Here is a 14,217-nt window from a genome sequence, read left to right as displayed (position 1 = left end):
TAAAAAGGTCTTTCGTCCTCGAAAATTCTTATATTCAGAAATAGCTCTAGGTATTTCTCCCTCATTCCCACGTGGCTTTCTCTATTTGCTGATTTTTCCCCAACACCTTGACAAAAGCAATATCTCTGGTGCGTAGAGTTTTTATTTCTAGTGCTAAGATCCTCATGGTTTTTACTTCATAACTTCAATCCTTTGCCACTTCCAAGGGCTCATAATCTATCACATGTGTGGGTTTGGTCATATACTTACGGAGTATGGACACATGAAACACGTTATGTACAGCTGAGAGGGGCGGTGGTAGGGTTAATCTATACGCAACGGGTCCAATCCGATTTAAGACCTTGAAGGGTCCTATAAAAGGTGGATTGAACTATCGTTTGCGTCCAAATCTTAGAACACCTTTCATTGGGGCCACCTTCAAGAATACCATGTCGTCCACTTCAAATTCCAGACTCATGTCTACTCTGAGTAGTGAACATTATTGCCTTGATCTTTTGCACCACCTCATTGGTGACTTGGACTAATTTAGGACCCAAAAATTCACGTTCCACTACTTCATCCTAGCACAATGGAGTCCTATACAGTTTTCCATACAAAGCCTTATACGGTGTCATGCCAATAGTTGCCTAGAAGCTGTTGTTGTAGGCGAATTCCATTGAATGTAATTTTGAGTCCCAGTTATCCGCAAAGTCTAACACACAGGCACGTAGCATATCTTCTAAGATTTGGCTCAAATGTTCCGTCTGACCATCTGTATGTGAGTGAAGTGTTATATGAAAACTAGGCGAGTACCAACGCTTTCTGAAGTTCTCACCAAAATGCTGACGTAAAGTGTGGGTCTCGATCTGATACAATTGACACAAGAACTCCATGCAGTCTAACAATTTTCTTCATGTATAGTTGTGTTTAATTATCCATTGTGTAGCTAGCTTTACCAACAAGGAAATGTTCTCACTTTGTCAGCTAATCCACAATTACCCATATAACTCCTGTAACTCTTCAATGTTCTTGGCAATCCTACTATAAAATTCATGGCTACATTCTCTCATTTCCATTATGGCACACTAAGGGGTTGCAACAATCTCGTCGTTCTTTGTTTAGGTGCTTTGACTTGTTGGCATACTAGGCATTTACTCACAAATTTTGCTATGTTTTTCTTCATACCACGGCACAAAAAGTGTTACTTTCTTGATACATCTTGGTATTATCGGGGTGCATCACGCACGCGAAATTATGCGCCTCGCTTAGTATCTCATTTTTCAGTTCTTCTACCACTAGTACACATAAACGCCCTTAGTACAGTAATCCGCCATCAGACAACTTGGAGTAACCATCAACTGGTCTTGTCGCTAACTCGTTAAGTATTTTTTCCTAACCCAGTGTCTCCTATTTGATCATCAATGATTCTCTATCGGAGTGTGGGTTATACCGTTAATTGGGCTAGCTGTGCTCTAATTATTTCCATTGTCACCGTTATCCCAGCTTGTTTAAAATTTGTCTATACTCCGGGCTCTCTCATGATTAATGCTGACGAATGGGTTGTCTTTCTACTTAGGGCATCGAAGACAACATTGGTCTTCCCAAGATGGTACTAGATGTCGATGTCATAGTTTTTCACTAATCCAGACCACCTCCGCTGTCTCATATTCAATTCCTTCTAAGTGAAGAAATACTTTAGGCTTTTGTGGTTGATGTAGATCTGAGTTTTCTTCCCATACAAGTAACGTCACCAAATCTTTAACCCAAAAAACTACAGCCGCTAGTTCCATGTCATGCGTGGGAATATTTTGTTCATAATCCTTCAATTGTCGGGATGTGTATGCAAAAACCTTTTCGCGTTGCATCTACACACAACTGAGGCCCTTCTTGGAAGCATCACTATAAATTACATAGTTTTTTATGCCATCGAGCATCGTGAGTACTGATGTAGTCACTAGTCTATCTTTTAGATCCTGAAAACTTGCCTAGCAATCTTCGATCCATACAAACGACACACCCTTTTGCATAAGTTGCATAAGTGATGAGGCTATCATGGCAAACCCCTGTATGAAGCATCGGTAGTAACCTGCTAGACCCAAGAAACTACGTATCTCAGTAACAGTGGTTGGGGAACCCATTTAGTGACTGCTTCCACCTTGGCAGGGTCTACTGGCACACCATTCTCAAATACAACATCTCACAAAAATGAGACCTCGCGTAACCAAATTCACATTTGGAGAATTTAGCATACAACTTACTCTCTCTCATAATTGTCAGGGCCTTTCAAAGGTGCAATGGATGTTCTTGATCTGTCTTAGAGTATATCAAGATATTTTCTATGAACACTATGACATAAGTATCCAGACATTCCTTGAACACTCGATTCATTAGAACCATGAATACTGTTGGGGCATTAGTAGGTCCAAATGACATAACCACGAACTCATAATGACCAGACCTTATTCTGCAAGTTGTTTTCGACACATCTTCCTTTTTTATCTTGATCTAATGGTAACCTGCTTAGAGATTTATCTTAGAGAACACTATTACTTCCCTGAACTGATCAAATAGGTCTTCAATGCGTGGAAGGAGGTACTTATTCTTCGTTGTACTCTTGTTTAACTCCCTATAATCGATGCACAAGTGAATCGAGCAATCCTTTTTCTTAACGAACAACACCAGTGCACCCCGCAGAGATGAGTTGGGGTGGATTAATCCCTTATCTAATAGCTCTTGCAATTATGCCTTGAGTTCCTTTAGTTCAGCTAGTGACATATGATACGGGGCCTTAGAGATAGGGTCGTACTTGACTCCATCTCTATTATGAAATTCACATCTCGATATGGGGGAATCCTGGTAAATCCTCTAGAAACACGTCTGAGAATTCATTTGCTACAAACACTGCAGTCAAGGAAGTTTCTTCCTTTTTGGTATCACGGCGCTAGCTAGTATAGCCTACACTCCGTGCTATACCAACTTTTTCGCTTTCCACCATCGATATCACTTTAGGCGTAGTACCCGGACTTGTACCATTGAATTTGAATCTAGTCTTCGACAGTGATGTAAACACCACTTCTTTCTTATAACAGTCTATGTTAGCATGGTTTTCCACTAGCCAATCCATTCCAGTATTACATCATAGTCATTCATATCCACGACCATTATATTTACCTCTAGGCTAATTATTGACACTATCACTTGACTGTCTTTTACCCTATTCGCATCAATCAAATCCATCCATGCCAGGGTGCTAACAGAAAATTCATGCACAGAGGTTCCAATACAAATTTTACTTGACGAATGAAAACAGTAGATATAAACAAATGCATAGATCCCGAATCAAACAATGTTAAAGTAAGATGACCAAAAATAGATAAAGTACTTATCACCACAATGTCGGGATTTTTAGTGTTCTTACTAGTGGAGGCATAAGCTTCCGCCGGAGGATGGTTATGAGTAGGGCAATCCGCTGCAGTCGAACCCCTTTGCTGATTTTCAGGATTATCCACGCGACCCCCTGAACAATTTTTGGCTAAATGACCTTCTTGCCCACACCGAAAATAGGCTCTGATACGGGCTAAGCACTACCCCAAATGATTCTTCCTATGTTCATTGCATTTAGGTCTGTCATCCTCTCTAGTATCATATCAACCTGATTGTTGACCACGCCTAGGATCTCGACGATGTCTGTTAGGTCATCGTTGTGGTCAAGCAGAAGGTTGCTCGTGATGATGAATCTGGTCATGACGTCATTTCTATCCTACTGTAATAGTCAGTGGAGGGGGTTCTTGAGATCCATCTTCTCCTCCCATGGCTTTAGCTACTCTTCGAGCGGCAACATAAGTAGTATGCGTTATCGCCTCAACTGTACGATGAATCTTCTTGTCCAATTCCAGGGTGAATCTTTGTGCTAATTTATGTTCAGTGTCCACCAACTATGGGGCAAATCGTTTCATTCTTATATAGTCCCTTGCATATGTGGTAAATGACCGTTCTCTCTCACTCAATTGTGTGAATTCTTGTTGTTTACTTACTCAGCTGGTAAATGAATGTTCTAGAAAGGCACTCTTGAAGTCCGACCACGAGATTACACTTCCCTCAGGACTAAGAATCTCACGAGTGCACTGCCACCACAACTCTGCATCGCCTTGCAACATGAACGCTCCATATTGTACCTTATGATCATTTGGGCAATTTGTCAGCCCAAACATTGTCACTATTGACGTCAACTACAACTGTGCCACTGTTGGATCATTTGCAATCCCATTAAAGTTACAAGGGTCATCCCTGAAGTCTTGCAGGTATTTTGCCTATATGGTTGATGACAAAGCATTGGCTTGTTGGGTTGTTACTATTGTTGCATAATTGCTTGTAACGATTCCATTAAGGTAGTTGTGAGGTCTGGTGCGACCTGAGGTTCCGCTGGAGGTGGGGGTGGCACTGTTTCTCAGGTCAATTTACCAATTCCTTGCGTATCGGACCTTTTCTACCTCTTTCTCTACCTTTAGTAGGGGGTCATCCCCTACGCCCTCTTCCTTTTCCTCTAGGTGGCATAATCTATGTATAGCACATAACGTTCTAAGTCTATAATATTCCACTTACTTACATTACATACTTTTCCACTCAATTACATAAATACATTCAACACATGCTTATAACTTCACATTAACATACTTAACTTGCATCATCATAACCACGCAAACATATCAAACATAACATGTCAAACTTTACTTTATTAAATTAATCTACTACATGCATCATTTGACTAAACTAGTATTATCTTCAAAAAGCATACCTGACGGTGACGGTACATCTGCTAGAGGACCATGAAAGTATAGTGGGCCTACAGGATCTAAAACCTAGAGCTCTAAATTAGTGACATCACTGCATGCATGCCTTGAATATATATGCAGAAACTCATAATAAACTTATAATAAATACTTTAAAATAAAGCCATGGACTTACGTATTTAATTAAAAAATAATAAGTTTGAAATAACATTCTTTTAACATGAAACATAAAGAAACCACCTATTAACTACTAAATGTAAAACAATGCTTTCTACTAGCCTATCATGACTTATCTCGACTTCCATGGCCTTTCCTGCATTCACCACCATCCGTGAATGGGAGCTTTACCTTTATCTGAAAATATAAGGGTAGCACATGACTTGAGTATTTTAAGAAATACTCAGTAAGTCACCCAACGTTTGGGGTTAGTAATGCAATCATACACGTATCATGATTTGGGACCTATTCTCTAAAACCATAACATGGTCTTAACGATATTCCAAATGTTTCAACTAGACCTATTACACAATCCAAGATTAAGAAGATTCAACAAGTAGTCATTCTTCGTCTACAAAATTTTATAGGATCGATGCAACCATTATTTTATGTGTTATAAGATGATTCAATAGAGGAATGACCATAGCAGTGTCATGGTTGTATTAACAACATCGGTTTTTAACAATAATATGAATGAATAATTTAAATAAAACAGTAAATTATTTAATTTAACATTAAATTGTGTGGAGATGAAATCGTGGGAGAGTTGCCACGTGCGTGATTGAGGCGGCAGCAAATTATATATTTATTTATATAAATAATAAATAATAAGACGATTTTTCTGAAATTTTCATGATATATATATATATATATATGTAAATAACATTAAATTGTGTGGAGATGAAATCGTGGGAGAGTTGCCACGTGCGTGATTGAGGCGGCAGCAAATTATATATTTATTTATATAAATAATAAATAATAAGACGATTTTTCTGAAATTTTCATGATATATATATATATATATATGTAAATAAAAAAATAAAAAAATAAAAAAAAAATAATAATAGTGTTGGTGTTCTTAGCCCCCAAGTTTGGTTTTCCCAGTTTTGGCTGCAAAAACCCTAAAATAATTTCCCTCTTTTCAATTCATTCCTTTCTTTTTGCTCTCAACTCCTTTTTTTTTCTTCTTCTCCACTTCCTTCCCTCCTTCCTTCCTTCCTTCTCAGATCCAACATTCCGCCCTTTCTTCTTCTCCAGGTGAGCATCTTACTCTCCCCCAGTCAAATTTTTCCCCTTATTTCTTCTTTTTCCTGTCCGATTTCGTCTTGATTCTGTTGATCCGATCTTTCTTGCTCTTTTCTTCTTCTTTTCCTTTGTTTTGGTGGATAATTCTTTCATCAAGATTTTGAAACGTTACCGGTGGATAATTCTTGCCCTTTTTGTTTGATTTTGTTTTTCCTGCTCTTAATTCTCTCTCTTTATCGATTTTCTTTGTCATTCATGGTTGTTGATTGCAGCTTGGACTTGTGGAACCGCCTCTCTGATCATTTCCGGGTAAATTCGACTACTTAAAAGAGGGTTTTCTTGTTTAAAGTTCGAGGTCTGGGTCTCATGAGAATTTTTAGGGGAATGCAGAAATCGTTTTGCAAGGAGCAGAAGGAGCTGGGCTGGAAGAATATATTCTGCCGAGGGTTGGGTGTCACTGCTCCCAAGGCAAGAACTCGTGATAAACCCATGCTTATTACTGCCTTCTTGACTCTCTGAGCTTCTTGGTTCATTTCTCGAGGCGTCCTCCTTTTAATAAACCACTCCAATGACGAGGGTCTTTATATCGCGAGCTTCCTCTGGTGGTGGTTCTTCTTCTTCTACTAACCCCAACCGATCTTCTGCCCCTGGTGGTTCTTCATCATCTCGCCCTGAACAACAACACGTTTCTACTTCTCCACACCCAGTTTCGAAAGATGAGGACCTTGGAGAGAATGTACAGGAACAGTCTACTACTGTTGATGAGGTTTTGGACGCCACCAATAGCGAAAGCAAGACAGTGAAAACAGAAGATGTTTTGATCGAAGGCTCTTATAACGATCAGCAGATGGAGATTTTGAGAGATGAACTTTCTGGAGATAATGAGAAAGTTGTTAAAGATGATGCTCCGGATGTAGGGGAACTTAGAATGATATCGGATCACTTGCAAATTCTGGAGAGGAACGCACTTGAAAATGAGTGCTGTACCGGGGGTTCTTCGATGGCCATTCCGGGGAATTCACCACCTCCACCACCCCCTGCCCCACCGCTCAAGCCGTCTTCAGTGAGCTCATCAAACACTAGGAGACATGTTTTGGGAAGTTCTAATGCGGGTAGAATTGGGTCCCCAAGAAGTAGTGGCATTGCCCGGTCTGTTGTTTCAAATAGGACCTCCCTCACTGGGTCACGGCCTTCATCTCCAAGATCACATGTCGATAGCGAGGGGTACAACAGTGCCGATGAGCACAACTCTTGTTATGTGTCCTATTATGATCTGGTAAGGTTTTTAGAATGATGCAGATAATTTGATCGATTTCTTGGTTTACTCTTTCGTGTTTCCTAGACCAAATATCTTAAAATTCTGAAATGTTTCTTGTTTTCTTGTTCTAAATAAATGTTAAGACGCTGAAGTGGAATTCTAAAGATCCTCTCTTCTAGTGGTTTCCCCTGATATATTGTGCTTTAGTAGTTAAAGATGTTCATGCAACTCATATTGAATGTCAAGGTTCTCCATTTCTATTTCTTGACCATCAAATAAGGTTTTTCCCTCTTTTTAGGGGTTTATTTATCTAGGTATTTGAATACCTTGAACATTACTGCATCTTCTGTAATAAACTCTTGTACTGATCCAATGTGTACGTTTCACTTTAACTCATTTCAGGAAAGAGAGAGGCAATTTGAGGCTGAAATTAAGCGAGTAAAGGGTTTTGAAGTTAAAAGAATGCTGGAGGATGGGAATTGCCTCTTTCGTGCTGTTGCAGATCAAGTGTATGGGGATTCTGAAGCATACGATCTGATTCGACAGATGTGTATAGATTACATGGTATGATGATTTCTGTTGATCTCTCTTTGATGATATTAAGTTAATGATCTCAAAAGATTTTTGGTTTCAGCTTCTGCATTTGACTTAGTTGAAGGATTTAATATTTAATTTGGATTGAATTGAATGTTAATGTTGAACCAAAATTTAATATTTTGATATGGTAAGGTTCATTTTCACCATAACAATGTTAGTTAAATAAGACCCCAGATTAGTTTTTGTTACTGATGTTGGAAAAGACACAATACATGCCTATTTATCTTTTTTTTTTTTTTAATTTTTTATACAGAGCTGGTCTTCCAATAATGGAGGAGATATATATAGGTTGAATAACAGAGAAACAGTGAAATAGTGACCTTAGGCATGCCTAGAGAAGATATTAGAGAAACCAATGAATAGATCAAAGCATTAATCTTCATTAAATAGAGGGAGAGTTCAAAAGGAGGTAGGACAATTGTCCTCCCGAACTTATGCCAAGGGAATTAGGTAAAATCTACTTAACTAGCAATAATCATTGACGGCTAAGAATAATGCAAGATAATTGAGAGAACATACCCTTCATGGAATTCTCATTACGTCTAGTTCTCCTTCGTTCTGGAGGCCTCCTGTTAAGGAGCTATTATCTCTTTACGTCAAATTGATCTTGGTCTTATCTTAAAATTCCCCAACAGGGTTTGTTTGGAGATAGGAAAACCGAACAAGGATGCTCGAATTTATTATAGTTTAAAGGTAAACCATATTTGACAAAAAGGATATGCTAAGTTTTTTATTTAAATATAAAAAAAACGGAACTATGATAGATAGCCAAAGAAGGCATGAAAGATCTCCAGTTGGAAATGGTGTTGGCTTTTGATTAAAGAAAAAATGGTGTTGGCTTTTGGTACAGGGACACAAACTATTTGTAGTAGAGCTAGCCTACACTAGAGTCGTCCACCTTTCTAATTTTATCTTTATTTTTTTTAAGTTATTCCCATCTTACGAATTTTATCTTTATTTTTTTAAAAGTTATTACGACCTTTCTAATTTTATCGTTAACTTCTTTTTAAGTTATTCCCAAAAAGTAGCCATGGCAACATTCTAAACAGTACTAAGCCTTGAACCCCACAACAATTGGATGGACACTCTGTGTTGTTAAAAAAAATGTATTCCTGAAGAATTCAGCAATTTATCCAACAATAAATTGAAAGAACAATCAAAGAAAAGCTGGATTTAGCTTTCCGTCAAATTTTGTATGGCCTACCAACTAATGAACTATTAACGACACCTAACTAACTGTAAACAAATCAAGGGTAGTTATACTGAAACAGAAAATTGAACTCACTAGTCACCCATGTTTTTTAAATCCAGAGGCGCACTAAGGTGCAATGACTCTTTGGGGCTGAAGTGCAAGGTCAAAAAAAAAAAAAAAAAACACGTTTTGTTTTTGAGGTAAACTGTATCAAAAACAGAAAATATAGGTACGTGTATATATACACAATAAGAAACCTTCAAGGAGAAAAAAGAGGTTCTAACGAAGAAAAATGTATAAACGAACAAGGTCCAAATATTTGCCTTTTAACATAGTGTCAGAGGCAGTACTCCAAAACAAAGAACAAAACATGAAATAATACAGCAAAAATCATACATGAAAGTTTAAAGTCCTACACTAGATAAGGGTTCATCCTCATTCTTCCCATTATTAGACTTATAGCCATCTGTAAGTTTTTGCTTCAAATTCAGAGTTGTCCAAATTGTCTAGTGTGGGTGTGGGTTGTGTGGAGGATGAACATGGAGCTTTGGTCTTGGTTCTTGAAGTATTAGCTCTAGATAATAGATAAGTTCTTTTGGTCCAGTTTCTCTTGAAACATTGCCACTTGTTAAAGAATCATCGTTGGATGCAAGATCATCCTCATCTTCAGAATCATCATTTATTCTTCTTGTACTGTCATCAATATCTTTTGAAGAGATGGGGTCAATGACTTCCCTAATTTTATATCGACATTTCAATGCCCTATTATATTTGATGAACACCAATTCATTCAAACAACTTTCTGCAAGCCTATTCCTTTGCTTTCTATGAAGCTGCAAGCGTTTATATTGAAATTCCTCCACAATTTGAACTAAGAATTTGAAACTTATTTCTCAAGGTAATTTGAGGAGAAATAACTAACTTGCCAAAAAAACTCTCCAATTATGTTCGCATCACTACAAGTAAGACCTAAAATCCTCATGGCGAACTCTTGCAAGTTTGGAGCTGATTGTCCAAAATCGTTCCAAGATTAGATGACTATTTTGATAATATTCCATCTCACTTTAGTGTAAGGATCATGGTCCATTTGGATCCAGTTTTTCCTGTACATTTAATTGAGTTTACTATACTGTTCAGGAGCGTGAGAGGGATCACTTTTCCCAGTTTATAACTGAAGGATTTACATCTTATTGCAAGAGGAAAAGAAGAGATAAGGTTTGGTGTAGTTTAGATTGTTATTATTATGTTCTAATTCTATAACCTTTTCCTTCAATTTTGGTGCTTGGTGATGGAATGGGGTTATTTCATCTGTTGCAGGTATATGGAAATAATGCTGAAATCCAAGCGCTTTGTGAGATGTATAATCGACCAATCCATATTTTCTCATATGGCACAGGTGCAAATTGTGTCTATATTCATATGGTTTTGGTTACTGCTCTTTTATAGTGGTTTAGCTACCTTTTTAAAAAGTAGTGCCCAATCGTCTATGCTTATAGTTTGTGATTACTGCACTTTTTTGCAAAGAGGGCAGTTTTTTATATTTTTTTATTTTTTTTATTTTTACGTTCTCATGGTTTGTTACTATTATCATTAGTTTTAGTATTAAATGAAATCTTTGGTTTTTTTATACATTTTTTATAATTACCTTTATTATAATGCAGAACCTATTAACATCTTTCATGGAAACTATACTACTGACCTGCCTCCCATTCGGTTGAGTTATCATCATGGCAATCATTACAACTCTCTTGTTGATCCACGACGCTTAGCAATTGGTGCAGGGCTTGGCTTCAGCAGTCTTCGAGGGGTATGCTTATATTTTAAAGCTCTACATTTCTTCTTTGTTTGTTATAACAACAATTAAGGAAACAGTTAAAGGCTTCCCTGGAAACAGGGAGATCTATAAAACAAGGTGAAAAGATGGCAACCCACCCGATCAAATGGTTTTTAAAATGCTTTTTCCAATAAGCCTTCGAAGGGCATAGTATGATATGGCCTGTTCAAGGCGTGGTATTGTCAGAGACCAGACAATTCCTTTCTGAGAAAAAAGTATAACCAAGAATTTAAGAAAATTATAGGGTTTTGGTTTTCCTTCCCTTTCTTGTAATTTCATTTTTCAATGAAATTATGTCTTGCAAAAAAGCAAATAATAATAATAATAAATAAACAAACAATCAAAAGAAAATTCTTGACTGCCCTAAACCTTTAAATAAATGTTGTCATTCTGCCCATAGGTCTTAGGGCAAAAGATTTTAGAGCCGTAGTTTTGGACCATGAATTTTTAGTCTAAATTTAGTTCCTGAATAGTATGGCTTAACTTCCTTAATGATTTTTTTATGCTAAACTCTAACTAGCCATTGTCATTACTACTTTTACTTAAATATTGACCTTACACGCCGAAGGGACTAGCAGGTGATGATATGGTATAACATCGCATAAGGGAGTAGTTTAGCTGGATAAATGAGGGTGGGAGGGGAGACAAAAAAAGATGGTGGGGCATGAGTGTAATACATTTTAAACTGGATGTTTTACCACTCTATGCGTTTGTATTTTATTTGCTTGGTCTACCACTTTGTGCCATCTTCAGGTCGTGTCAAATCTCACTTATTATTAGTTAATATGATGTGTTATCCATATATAACTAATATGAATGATAGGAAAATTGTATCGGAATTGAAAGTTCAACACATAAATGGACTTTATAATATCAGTGACTATGTAGATGCAACCGTGATTCATTTTTTAATGCTCAGAGACTAAACTAGGGACTGAATCTGTATTGAACCACAAGAATTTTTTGCTAAGGTCTTGGCAACAAGGATGAGATTGCTGCTGAATTTTTCTAAGGGAGCATTTGGAGCTAGGAAACAAATTTTAGAAGACACATTTTAGATGAGGTTCTCATACTTAATGAGATGAAAGAGTGCTGTCATCATCTTCTTTTGCTTTGTGTCAATCTCAACGAAGATCTGGTTTTAATTTTGACAAGAAGAAATTTTTAGTTTTGACTTCAATTGTGATCTTGGTAAGCTTGAGAGATAAGCTCAGTTGTGGACGGTTGTGAGATTTTATCTTTGTCCATGACATGGACATTCATTGATATGTAGTCCAAGGGCTTGTTCTTTTTTAGATCCGTGGTTTGGAAGAATTCAATGGTGTTCTCTGCTTGAAACAAAGCCTCTTCTAAGCTTTTTGAATCCGTAAGGTTACACGGGTGTTTTTTTCTTAGTTTGAAAATATTTTGAGTTTGAGCAGTTGAGATTAATGAGTCGGAATATCATTTCACTATTTCTTCTACAGATAGAGAGATTTTTCTGACTGAGTTCTTACGAGTTAGTTTATCCACCAACTGGTTCCTAGGGCCAAATTTAACTGGAAGAACTTCAATGGATGATCATTCTTTTAAAATATATTTGATGACTATTGTGCATCAGTTTCCTTTGATGACTATTGTGTGTTTTTGAACTTTTTGTCGAACATCTTATGGACCTTAATGTTTTCGGTCTGCAGGCAAATGTTGACAAGGATAAAGTGAAGGCTGCTTTGAAAGCGCAGCAAGATCAACAGATTGATAATGCAAGTATCTTGGACTGTTAAATTTTTAGATCACAGGAGATTTGTAAAGTAAAAGTGATCTTAACATTATTTTACTTTTCTGACTTGACAGTCCCTTCTTGCTCAAGGACGGTATTTCTCAGATCTTGAGGTTACTGAAAAGGAGATAGAACAGATGGTGATGGAAGCTTCGAGAACTGAATATCTTGCTAAATATTCCTCGAAACAGCAATTGGACCGAAGAGACAATTCCTCAACCCCGGGTGCAGAACCATCTTCTTCAGGCGCCAGTACGTATACTCTTCTTATGACTCTCATACTCGTTGGAAATGGGAAGTAAGAAACGTTAGCTTTATGTTAAAAATTTCAGGATCGTCGGGAAGTGAGGGTACCTGTAAGAGAGAAAGCGGCGGGGTGCCAGAGTCGGTTTTAAGCAATGGGATGCAAACAGTGCTTTCGATGGGGTTCGGTTACCTACAGGTGATCGAAGCTTATAGCATATTTGGAGACGATGTGGATTCAATGGTTTGTTATTTGTTGGAAACTGGGGAGAGCAGCAGACGCAAAGGCAAGGCCACAGAATGATGGAGTGAGTAAAAGCAGCAGCCAGCTTTTACGTTTAGGACAAACACTACTACTGGTGGAAAAGGGTTGGTCTCTCAATCTCTCTCTAATATTCCAACAACATCATCATTGGTTTCACTGGGTAAGTGAGAAAGTATTAAAGAGAGAGGTGTGTATGGGAACGAACTTGGATCCTGTTCTGGCATCATCATCATATATGATAATAAAGCAAACTCTACCCTTTTAATCTCTCATCTCTATTACAATCTCTCCTCTATTGGTTGATAAAAAATGTCTTCCAAGAAAATTCTCAATGCTTTATGAATATAAAGGCAATTTTTTGTTGAAACACTATGAATCTGTATCAGTTTAGGGGAAGATGATTTAGTTTTGAACCCAAATTGAGATTTTCTCAAAGAGGTAAAAAGAAGGCTTTGATCTAAATAAACCCTTTTGTGCATAGTCAAAGTTTCTTCATGTTGCTTTCTAAAAAGCTTTTGAAATTTTTACATACATGATTTTGATTTAGGGGGTACACGAGTTGACTTTGGGGTGTACACAAGTCAAAGTCACAAATCTTATAGATCCGTTCAAAATTTTGGATTTGTTAGGTTGAAGTCAATGTGTTACATATGCCCTTTATTTCTCGTTTTCAATTCAATGTGTTACATGTACCCTTTATTTCTTGTTTTCAATTCTTTTTTGAATTATAATAGCGGTTTTCATTCATTAACCTAGTGAATGGTCGGGTACATTTATCCTTTTCATTCATTAACCTAGTAAATGGTTGAGTACATTTATCTTTTCATTCCTTGACCTAGTAAATGGTTGAATTTAAAAATAGTAAAGATGAAGGAAGTGGTGAGTGATATGATACAATTTAGTTTTAAATATTACTTTGATCCAAGTACCTCTAGCTGTAGTTTATTTTGGTTCCCATTACTTAAAAAAATATTCAGCGAAGAAAATATTCAATTTAGTTCATGTATTTTTAAATTTGATTCATTTTAGTGAGCATCAAAATATTTATTTTTGTCCTC

The 14,217-nt window shown here is 37.1% G+C and overlaps 1 protein-coding gene across 2 annotated transcripts; it reads left to right on the top strand.

Moving 5' to 3' along the window:
• Nucleotides 1-5,830: 5,830 nt before the first annotated feature.
• Nucleotides 5,831-13,431, top strand: LOC111784098 (OTU domain-containing protein 5-B). Of its 2 annotated transcripts, none has more exons than XM_023664924.1 (10): nucleotides 5,831-6,023; nucleotides 6,284-6,320; nucleotides 6,402-7,287; nucleotides 7,672-7,833; nucleotides 10,196-10,273; nucleotides 10,376-10,454; nucleotides 10,720-10,865; nucleotides 12,569-12,634; nucleotides 12,726-12,903; nucleotides 12,984-13,431. In XM_023664924.1, the coding sequence occupies exons 3-10, from the start codon at nucleotides 6,580-6,582 to the stop codon at nucleotides 13,196-13,198; spliced, it is 1,632 nt and encodes a 543-aa protein (XP_023520692.1). In that variant the 5' UTR covers nucleotides 5,831-6,023; nucleotides 6,284-6,320; nucleotides 6,402-6,579; the 3' UTR covers nucleotides 13,199-13,431. The 2 variants fall into 2 exon arrangements, with proteins under 2 accessions (XP_023520692.1, XP_023520693.1); XM_023664925.1 differs by lacking the exon at nucleotides 5,831-6,023 and adding an exon at nucleotides 6,040-6,185.
• The last annotated feature ends 786 nt before the right edge of the window (nucleotides 13,432-14,217 follow it).

Source organism: Cucurbita pepo, unplaced genomic scaffold (genome assembly GCF_002806865.2).
Source record: "Cucurbita pepo subsp. pepo cultivar mu-cu-16 unplaced genomic scaffold, ASM280686v2 Cp4.1_scaffold000154, whole genome shotgun sequence".
NCBI classification, from domain to species: Eukaryota; Viridiplantae; Streptophyta; class Magnoliopsida; order Cucurbitales; family Cucurbitaceae; genus Cucurbita; species Cucurbita pepo.
Note: the sequence above shows the minus strand (reverse complement) of the source record. Positions and strands in the feature narration are given on the sequence as shown.